At 38.9% G+C, this 10,792-nt stretch overlaps 1 protein-coding gene across 1 annotated transcript; it reads right to left on the bottom strand.

The window, feature by feature from the left end:
* Nucleotides 1-3,561: 3,561 nt before the first annotated feature.
* Nucleotides 3,562-10,517, bottom strand: cops2 (COP9 signalosome subunit 2). The gene is made up of 13 exons (XM_022203184.2): nucleotides 10,350-10,517; nucleotides 9,747-9,860; nucleotides 9,562-9,639; nucleotides 9,342-9,467; nucleotides 9,155-9,244; nucleotides 8,976-9,053; nucleotides 8,524-8,698; nucleotides 8,264-8,442; nucleotides 7,982-8,034; nucleotides 6,792-6,889; nucleotides 6,614-6,696; nucleotides 4,775-4,833; nucleotides 3,562-4,160 (listed from the first exon to the last, which is right to left on the bottom strand). Exons 1-13 carry the CDS (start codon nucleotides 10,401-10,403, stop codon nucleotides 4,016-4,018), a joined length of 1,332 nt encoding a protein of 443 aa, XP_022058876.1. The 5' UTR covers nucleotides 10,404-10,517; the 3' UTR covers nucleotides 3,562-4,015.
* Nucleotides 10,518-10,792: the final 275 nt, after the last annotated feature.

Raw genomic sequence — 10,792 nt, 5'->3', positions numbered from 1 at the left:
ATCACATGGCCATAAGTATTCAGACCCTGTGCTCAGTATTGAGTAGAAGCTCCTTTTCAGCTCGTACAGCCATGAGTCTTCTGGGAATGACCCAACAAGTTTTTCACACCTGGATTTGGGGATCCTCTGCCATTCTTCCTTGCAGATCCTCTCCAGTTCTGTCAGGTTGGATGGTGAACATTTGTGGACAGACATTTTGAGGTCTCTCCAGAGATGCTCAATTGGGTTTAGGTCAGGGCTCTGGCTGGGCCAGTCAAGAACGGCCACAGAGTTGTTCTGAAGCCACTCCTTTGTTATTTTAGCTGTGTGCTTAGGGTCATTGTCCTGTTGAAAGGTGAACTTTTGGCCCTGTCTGAGGTCCTGAGCACTCTGGAAGAGATTTTCCTCCAGGAGATCTCTGTACTTGGCCGCATTCATCCTTCCTTCAATTGCAACCAGTCGTCCTGTCCCTGCAGCTGAAGAACCCCCCCACAACATGATGCTCCCACCACCATGTTTCACTGTAGGGATTGTATTGGACAGGTGATGAGCAGTGCCTGCTTTCCTCCACACATACTGCTTAGAATTAACACCAAGAAGTTCAATCTTGGTCTCATCAGACCAGAGAATCTTATTTCTCATAGTCTGGGAGTCCTTCATGTGTTTTTTCAAACTCTATGCGGCTTTCATGTGTCTTGCACTGAGGAGAGGCTTCCGTCGGGCCACTCTGCCATAAAGCCCCGACTGGTGGAGGGCTGCAGTGATAGTTGACTTTGTGGAACTTTCTCCTATCTCCCGACTGCATCTCTGGAGCTCAGTCACAGTAACCTTTGGGTTCTTCTTTACCTCTTTCACCAAGGCTCTTCTCTCACCATTGCTCAGTTTGGCTGGACGGCCAGGTCTAGGAAGAGTTGTGGTCGTCCCAAACTTCTTCCACTGGAGGCTTATGGAGGCCACTGTGCTCTGAGGAACCTTGAGTGCTGCAGAAATTCTTTTGTAACCTTGTCCAGATCTGTGCCTTGCCACAATTCTGTCTCTGAGCTCCTTGGGCAGTTCTTTCCACCTCATGATTCTCATTTGCTCTGACATGCACTGTGAGCTGTAAGGTCTTATATAGACAGGTGTGAGCCTTTCCTAATCAAGTCCAATCAATTTAATTAAACACAGCTGGACTCCAATAAAGAAGCAGAACCATCTCGAGGAGGATCAGAAGAAAAGGACAGCATGTGAGTTAAAGATGAATGTCGCTGCAAAGGCTCTGAATACTTCTGACCATGTGATATTTCAGTTTTTCTTTTTTAATAAATTTGCAAACATTTCTACATTTCTGTTTTTTTCTGTCAAGATGGGGTGCTGAGTGTACATTAATAAGAAATAAAATTAACTTTTTTGATTTTGGCAAATGGCTGCAATGACACAGAGTGAAAAATTTCAAGGGGTCTGAATACTTTCCATACCCACTATATATATATATATATATATATATATATATATATATATATATATATGTATATATATATATATATATATATTGATATAGATATATCTTTTGCTCATTTTCTCATTTTTTTCTGCATTTTTCTATAAAATGTCGTAGCAAAAACTAAAAAAAAAAAAACTATAAAAATATAGAAAAAACAGCAATTTTTTTAATTTTTAGTTTCCTTTATTCTGTATTTGGGTTCATACATACATACATATATATATATATATATATATATATATATGCATATACATTATTATTATTTAGTTTTTTAGTTTTATTTATTTAATTCTTTGTTTATTTGCACTTTTTTTTCTATATTTGGGTCTTACCTTGTTAATTTGCAACTTCCCTTCACACAATTGAAATAACAAATAAAATGAGATAAGATTAAAATGAAATATTAAAAAATAATGGTAATAAAATACAAATAAAATAAGATTCAAAAATAGTTACAAATAAATTCAATGTCCAAATACTGGGTCATACGTAAACAGGCATGGGATATGTGCAAAATATTGCTATTTATAAGATATTCCAGATTTAGTAGCTTGATGGCCTGTGGATAGAAACTGTTTTTTAGTCTGATGGTCTTTGCTTTATCCAATATACAGAATTCAACCTCATGTGCAATACCTTTCTGTGCAATACTGTAACTTAAATAATATTCTAATTTATTACTCTGGTTTGAGCATGTTTAAGTCTTTTGCTTACACTTATTTTCACACAATGCTTCTTATACTTGTAGCATTTCTTATTTAGAATTTTTAGATTTAGATTTGTTTATTTATTCTTTTACTGCTTGTTGTTGTTGCTTGGTACTGCTCTCTATACACCAAATCAAATTCCTTGTGTGTACTCACTTGGCACTCACTTTTTTTGCATCTTGTTTGACGTTAAATTAATCATCTTGGGCTGTTGGTTGAGCAAAACAGGCTATTTAAAGACATTAATCTGGGTTTTAGGAACTCGTGGCAGGCTGCTTTCTGGATGCTTTTTATACCTAAAATGAAGAAATTGTCTTGAGCGAATCTATAATTGAGGGACTGTTGAAGTCCGTGGGATATATCTTACATACATTTTTATTAAAAGTGAAAAACATCTAATGTTTTTTTACATTAATTATGATCACGTCTTTACAAATTATATAATTATTTATCATGTAAACAAACATTTATTAATGAAAAATGACTGAATATCACTAAAATGTCAACTAAATAACTGTCCCAATTTAATAACAACCACCTTCTAATGAGCTAAATAATAAAATAAGCTTATTCAAAAATTGTGGACTGTTGTGTTGCTGTGCTTCTAAAGACATGCAGAAATGTAATTCAGAGACAAATAATCACACTTTTTTATGTCCTGGTTTGTTGCTAATGGATCTACACAATAACACTGAGATCGCTGAATGTTTTGGTGTTTTTGTGCTGATATAGATGCACATATGGCACCAAAATTTTAAAATAACCTCAGGAAAAAATGCTCCTGATCTTAAATTTCAGCTGTTTGGTGGTAAATAGATCATCTTGGACTGCTGATTGAACAAAAAAGGGCTACAGGCCTCAGTCTCCCCCCACCTGGTAAAGGTGATGGAGGGGAGACCGTATCTGTTCCACCTGAGAGAATCTTTTCAATAACTGGGCGTATACTGAAAGAAGAAATCCTATCAGCCCACCCGAGCTCAGGCATCTGATGTTTCTGAATGCCAACCTGCACTGAAGACATTTACGCTGTTTGGTTCTGGTTTTGTTCTGTGGGTTTGTGTGCAGCATTTTGTTTTTGTGCAACAAAAGTAAGAATGCCTGCTTTTGTAACAGAACAAATGCACAAATTGAATGCAAAAGGGCTTATCAACACACAAATCATTCATATTTGCCAGGTTAGGCTAAAATACGAGGCTACAAATAATACTGGAGCCAAAAGAGCCGGCTCTTCTTTGGGAGCCGTGTCAAAAGAACCGGCTTTCTGAAACGGGAAAAACGTCAACTACGTAACAAAAAGTCCCGCAATTACATATTGACCCTGCACATGATGAGCGCACAGAAATAGCTTTCACAAGTCGATTCCAATCAAAGAAAGATGTCTCTATGTGTCACTTATGACAGTTTAAAATCATTTATTTGACTCCACATTCAGCCCAGGTCAAACTGTAGCCAGTCAAAGGCAGCTCAATCCTTTTTTAGTGCTGAGAGAAATCAGTTTATTACCAACAGGCAACAGTATACATTAAAATACTGTGTACACGCTTTCATACACATTTGGACTTTTTTTTTTAAACAACTGAAGCATTTGTGTGTTGCACATGGAAGGATCTGCCAATCAGGAACATGAAAAACAAAAATAAGTGTCAGTGAATTCCTCTCATTGGGACAAAACAACACACTTTGAACACGTTCTCGGGGTTCTGGCGAGTCTTCTCGAAATTGATGCATTCTCAAAAATCTGTGCTGTGTATCTTGTCTCAGAGGATATACTTGAAGAAGCACAGAAGCAACTTAATGGATGTCTCCAAACATGCCATTTTCCTTGTCTCTGGATGTTTACATGCCATCATGTGAGCTTGCTAACAATGGCTTGGTTCAGAGAGTTCAGCTGATTTGTCCATTTGTCTAAAGCTGTGTAGCGAGCCCCTCCTCTTTTCTGGTAGTCCAGTTCTAGTAGCTGGTTCACCTGGTCGATTCGTCCGTGGATTGTGCTGTGAAAAAATAAAGTGCCATTTTAAAAACTATTCAAAACTACTGGGGCTTCACAAATGAGTCCAGTTGCAAGAAACGCCTCAGTCAAGCTCTTATAGTTCGGCTTTGAGATGCCATTTTAGCAATTAATTCTGCAAATTGTACTTTAGCATAATGCAGTGAAGGCAACAATAAAACAGGTGGTATAATAAAATCACAGAGGCAATCAGTGAGCGCTAACTTTTTCTTTAAGCAATGACACTACAGTCAGTATTTAAAAAAAACATTATTTTAGCTTTGCCTTGTCACTTGTGCTTTCAGATGAGTGACATGTTTATTATTAAAGAGCATAATGACAACAATGAAAAAACCATTTAATAAGTTACTGCAATCTTGTGTTGTCATGTCTTTCCAAATCATTTACGTCAGTGAACCAGTCGAGCTGGGTTATGAAACTGCAAACAGAATATCCCCTTTACAGTGAGACTATCGCTAAACACAACACACTGTCACTTCATAGCACCTGACTCCCTGAAGGGCTAAAGGATGCAAACTATGAGGAAACGCAGCTCTTTAGAGGAAGGCAGCGATTTTGTGTTTGATTTCTCAGCAGGCACGTCAGCGAAGAACTTACTTATCCAAGATGCACTGCACCAGCAAACTTTCCACATCGCACACGTCAATGTTCAGCTCCTGAAACACACCGAGGACAAAGACTGATCCTCACGTCTGTCAACCTGCATGTCAGCTCGGATGATTTAGCATCAAAGCGTGCACAGAATTCAAAAGAGCCGTGGGCAAAGCATCATGCAAATATGCAAACCAGTAACAAAGAGCAGGGGTTGGAAGTCATTAAGAAAAACGCAAAGCAGGATTGGCGACGAATGTCATGTAACGTCATTACTGCTATGCTTTTTAGCTCCTCTCCTCTAGCTACTGTCACTGTAAACAAGATACACCCTTTTACAGGTAAACTATAAAGTAAACAAAAAAAAACAAGAAGAAATTAGGAGGTATGAATTCAGAAATGTACGTTTGATTCATGTCAGTACACCAATCATTCTGGAACAGTAGGGTTGGATATCGAAATTCAGTTCTAAGTAGGAACCGAATCAAAATCGGCGGGTACCGGGTACCCATAAAAAATATTTACTTTCGGTTCTGCTTTTCGGTTCTTGGACGGACTTATATGTGTGACGTAGTCACGTAAAGGAAAAAAAAACAACACCGGAGAAACTTTGCTAACTATGGACCATGGGAAACGCTCTGAAGTGTGGCTTCATTTTGAAAGACAAAGAGATGAAAAAGGAAAGTGCAACATATGTCATAAGCTTATTAGCTGTAAGACAGGCTGCACGTCAAATTTGACGAAACATTTACGACTCCATGGCATCGAGCTGAAAGACTGTACAGTGTTCGATCTTCTGCGGACCGACACAGCCAGTGCTAATGTTGCTACAAGCAGTGTTAGCACCTTGCCAGCAGCCCCAAAAGAGACACCGTTCACGTTGGCGAAAAGGAGGCTGACAAAAGAGAAAGCTGAGGAGTGTCACCGTGCGGTAACCAAGTTTGTAGTGAAAGGACTACATCCTTTCTCGGTCGTCGAGTCTCTGTCATTCAGGTAAGTTAAATAATGTAACGTCGCATATTTCCATCCTAAATCCTGTGGCAAAAATACAGTATTTCGTCTTGTGTAGGCTTATATTTCCCTGCAAACATCAATGACATGCAAACTATAAAACGGTTGAATTTGTATAGAATTAAATCAAGACGAATAAAATAAACACAATACAGGCATTCTGTATTGATTTGAAATATTTTCAGCTCTTGTATTTGTGTATTTCTGCCACTGCGACACTGTATTACTGATTTCCTAACAACAAAACAGTGTGATTTGGGTTGGAAATGGACGAGGCCAAAGTCTGCAGAATCAAATAAAAAAAATTGATACTAGAAAACTTGTATAATACAGTTTAGTATTCTAGCACATTTTATTTTTGTTTACAGTTTTCCTAAAGGTAAAGGAATAAAGTTACTTTAGTTAAATAAACTATTGACCTTCTATTTTTTTTTACTATTTTGGAATCGTATTAAGGAATCGTTTGGCACCGGAATCGATAAGCAGAACCGGAATCGGATTCATAAAAATCCTAACGATACCCATCCCTATGGAACAGCTACACTTTCTAGAAACAGATCATATGAATGTTTGTTGTTTTTCATGGTAGATGGTTACATTTTATTTCATTTATGTGTATTACATGCTAATTATGAAAATCAGTGGAGGCTTTAGGAGCCCAACCTCTACAACCAAACTGTTCCTCCTACTATGTCAGATTTTACTTTGACACGAGTGTCCAGAAAATGTGCTTTTACTCCACTTATATGCTCACAGAAATGACTGAATGGCCTTTCATCGACATTCATTATGACCAAATAGTCACTGCAAAGGACATTTTTGGAGTGGACTTACCTTAGAAATGAAAGGGATGTGTATTCTTGTGTACGGTTTGATGAGTTTGATAAGTACTTGAGTTCTAATGTTCCTCAGCAGCTCTGCAACACAACATCACACGATCAGCTGCACGTTTTACAAAAAAAATCCAGCGTTTTGCTCGTGCATGTGCACTGATGTCACGTGCTCCACTCACCCTCTATGTGCTCTCTAATGAAGGGGTCGTCCATTATGTTACTGTGATTTGTTTTCAAGATTTTCTCAAATTCGGTGATGTCATTGTTCTGGTAGGCGCTGAAAGGGAAAACAGTCGCTGTTGTTGTGCCGTATACATTGTGTCTCTGTGACCCACACAAAAACTGTCATCCTGACAGCTGTCAAACACGCTCCAAAATACTGCACTTCCATGTAAACACTATTCTTATTAGAGTTTTGGGTGTGCGTTCTTGGTTTCTTGTTTATGCGATAAAAACTGGAAATAAATGCGTGAAATCTGAGCAAACTGAGACATGTCTGTTATTTAGGTAAACATGGGGACAAAACTGAGCAAACAAGGAAGCAGAGGACTAGTAAAGCTTTCAGGAAGACAATGGTCATGCTCTATAATTTATATAAATAATGTGAAATGTGTACGAACGCTGACAGAGAACTGTTTGTCAAACTGAGAACAACAATAATACTCAATGTATCAATGTGTACTCAGAGGAAATTATATAAGGTATCCACTGAAATAAGTGAACATAATGCACATAACTGTTACAGCACGGATATAATACAACCCAAAGCCACAAATTAAGCATATCTGGGCATAAGAGATAACTGTGGATCTAAAACAAGGCAGGATTTGTCACTGGAAGCAATCTGGGTCTATTTTTGTAGTTCTGAGCAACAAAAACAAGTTAAGATACTGGATACAAACTCAGCACAGTCATATGTACCATGCCTGTTGTGCTGCTGAGTGCATTTCAGCACAAACCTAACATGCATGTAAACAGTAACGTGGGATTCTAGAGACTTCATTCTCACAGCCATATTAAACCTCACCTTTAAAGCTTGTTCTCTCTTACAATGACATACCGACGTATAGCAATGAAGTGAGCAACAACAAAGTGCACACGATAATGAGACAGATTTAAAGTCTATTGTTCAAACACACTAAGCCTACAATAAAGAAGTGAGCCAACAAGTTTTCACTCAGATGATCCGTGCAAAACATTTCAGAGTATTTACATTTGTTGTCACGTAAATCTCTGGATTAAATGACTGTCTGTCTCACTATTTTTAGAGTAAGAATAGAGTCTACCTCAGAGTAAGACTGTGGAGTAAAAGGATTTAAAAGATAGAAACAACAGCAAACACAACAAAAAATATATAATGCACACTCACCTTACTAAGTTTGTCATCGCTAGGATCTCTGGGTCATTTTTGTATGGTTTGGCCTTTGGAAAAAAGATTGAAAAATTGAGTAAATGTTCACCGATTAAGCACAAAACCCCAAAATACTTTCAGCAAGCTATTCTGGTTGGACATATTTGAGGTGTGCCTTATCAAAAATTCTGACTGCATAAAAACTGTTCGGCAACCAGCTCGCCTGCTTCTTTGCTCTTTCCTGCTGTATATTCTTACACAACCAGTCATTAAAAGCAAACATTCGATATGATAGCATACCTCTTGAGAGTCAAAAGGGTTTATTCCTGACTTCATCAGCATGTTTGCTAAGACCAGGTACTTCAGGCATGTCGTCCTTCTTGGGCTTCCGGACTCGTCGTAGTTTTTAAAGGCCTCAAAGAAGTCGGTGTGAGCTTTTTCAAACTCACCCTCTCTCAAATGCATCTTCCCACCGCACTCTGGTCAGGAAACAAACAAGTTATTCAGCAAAGAGTTCTGCCGTTACACATTGTGTGAATAAGTGAGCAACATGACTGTACCTCTGATAACTCCCATTATGAGCGGGTGAGGAATGGCAGATTTAATATGAAGTGACTGCTCATACAAGGCTTTCAATTTCTTGTTGTTTTTCTGAGCTGTGTACATTTGGATTTCCAGGGCATAGATCTCCAGCAACTGTGTGCCTTTCTTCAGGTCATCCTCTCCATCATCTGTCTGTAGTTGAAATAGAAGAGAATAACCAAGTCAGTCAATAACAATAATCACTGCTGCTGTCATTTCTAATTACGCTGACATACGTAAAAGAAAAATACATACAGGGATTAGCGACAATACGTTTGAGAGGGAGCTGCTTCAACAACTCAAAATTCATATACTGAAATACTGATGCTCTTTAAAATAAATTACAGTGACTGACCACAATATGTTCCAAAATATCTGCAAGATAAAACCCTTTTCTTGTGTCAGACCAAGAAAACAAAGAGCGAATTACCTGACATGACTGGTGAAGTTGTCTAAGAATCTTTTGCAGTTTCCCATACTCTTCTCTCTCCAAGTACAGCTTCCCCAACTGCAGGAAATAAACAAATAAAGATCATGTTTTTAATCACCTTAGTAGGAAATGAGCATGCTAGAGTAGCTGGAGTCTGTCTGTAAGGACTGTTTCTATACCTTTGTATTGGTTTTGAACCACAGTCGATCATTTTTTGCATCTTTCAAAGCCTCCAGCGTGGTTTCGTAGAACTCTTGGAGGAGGTCCATCTAGTAAAACAGGAAGTACGTTTCAAAAAGATTTTAAACACCAGACACTTACTGCTGCAAGGACACAACATATGCATGTTACAGTGTCCATGCATACCTGTTTGGAGGTAGAGATATAGTCCAGAATGGAGTTGATGGACTTCTCTGAGTAGTTCCTGGTGACTGCACTTCTGATGTACGTAAGGAGCTGCTTGTACCGGTTCATCATTTCTGGAAAGTTGGTCTAAAGGGTTGAAACATATGGAAAACAACTCATTAAGAATTCATGTCTACTGGGATGAGCTTAAAATATTAATGGAGTGTCTTACATAACATACCAGCTTAAAGTTGATTTTGATCATCTGTTTGAGAGCTTTGAAGCCCCATTCTCCTTTCTCTCCTTCTAGTTCCAACACCTAAACACATCAACATCAAGACATGTCAGGAAACAGTGAGTTGTTCAGTAAATGGGAAACACAAATAGACACAGACAAGAGATTGTTTTTATGGAGAACGACTCCACCTTCTGGAAACTGCTAAGTGCTGCTTTGGGATCATCCTCCTTCAAGGCTTTGGAGTTGTAGTACTGGTTCTCCAGGTCCACATTTGGCTCTGAATTACTGTCCTCTGAGTATTCCTGAGTTTAAAGAAATGCACACGTTAAAGTTCAAAACACAAGGAATCCATTCCAAACATATAAGTTTAGCAGAAACTCTCAGCTAGCTACTGCAGAGCTAACCATGGCAGACTGCCACTGAATATTATTCTGCAAATACGAGCCATGAGCTAACGCAAAGTTAGCCAACGTCAAGGCTTGCTAACTAGCCCCGTGGCTTGGTTCACAGGCGTGCAATTTGAATCCAGAGACAACCAAACCCATGCACTCTAAGTTAGTCATCTCAAACGTTTCACGTTTGTTAATATTAGTAAATTGTATAGTAGCTAAACCCAACTAGCCAGCTAGGAAGCTAACGTTATTCATCCGCTGTCAGCCTGGTGTTAGCCACCGTGCTAACTAAACAGCTAACGTTAGCTAGCCCGTACTTTCGGCACTTCACTGTTAGCAGCTCAGCGGACAAACGGCTGAAAATTCGCAAACAGGCCGAGTGGTTTTATTTGTAAATACCAGGTCGTAGTCCTCTTCGTCGTCGCACATGAAATCGTCCTCCATGTCAGACATCTCGATGGTGTTCCTCGTTCTTATTCAGAGAAAGACAGTAGTCCGGCCTGTGCTGTGTTTTGCAGCGGTGAGGTGGTGACTCGGGGCGGTTGGAGGCAGAGACGTTGGTCCGTCCATAGATGGCGCTGTTGGATCGCATCTGATGCAGGAAGAGCATCAGACTGCAGACAGGTTAAAGCCATAGAGCAGGGGTGTCCAACTCATTTTAGTTCAGGGGCCACATTCAGCCCAGTTTGATCTCAAATGTCTTAAGAAAAATAAATAAAATCTCAGTAACATCGTGCCTCAGTTTATCATTTACACATTACAACATACAGATCACAGAGTGTCTACAAAGGAACAAAACATTTAGTCACAGGAATCTGAAACTGAATGATGTACTATTTTAC

This window comes from Acanthochromis polyacanthus, chromosome 2 (assembly GCF_021347895.1).
Source record: "Acanthochromis polyacanthus isolate Apoly-LR-REF ecotype Palm Island chromosome 2, KAUST_Apoly_ChrSc, whole genome shotgun sequence".
Taxonomy (NCBI): domain Eukaryota; kingdom Metazoa; phylum Chordata; class Actinopteri; family Pomacentridae; genus Acanthochromis; species Acanthochromis polyacanthus.
The sequence above is the reverse complement of the archived record's forward strand: the minus strand, read 5'-3'. Positions and strand labels throughout refer to the sequence as shown.

Excerpts from the sequence above, each read along its gene's own strand:
- cops2 (XM_022203184.2), bottom strand. The coding sequence starts at position 10,403 with ATGTCTGACATGGAGGACGATTTCATGTGCGACGACGAAGAGGACTAC. Across the intron at positions 9,861-10,349 it reads ACGAAGAGGACTACGACCTG|GAATACTCAGAGGACAGTAA; the intron begins GTATTTACAAAT and ends CTTTAAACTCAG. Across the intron at positions 6,697-6,791 it reads CATTAGAGAGCACATAGAGG|AGCTGCTGAGGAACATTAGA; the intron begins GTGAGTGGAGCA and ends GTTGTGTTGCAG.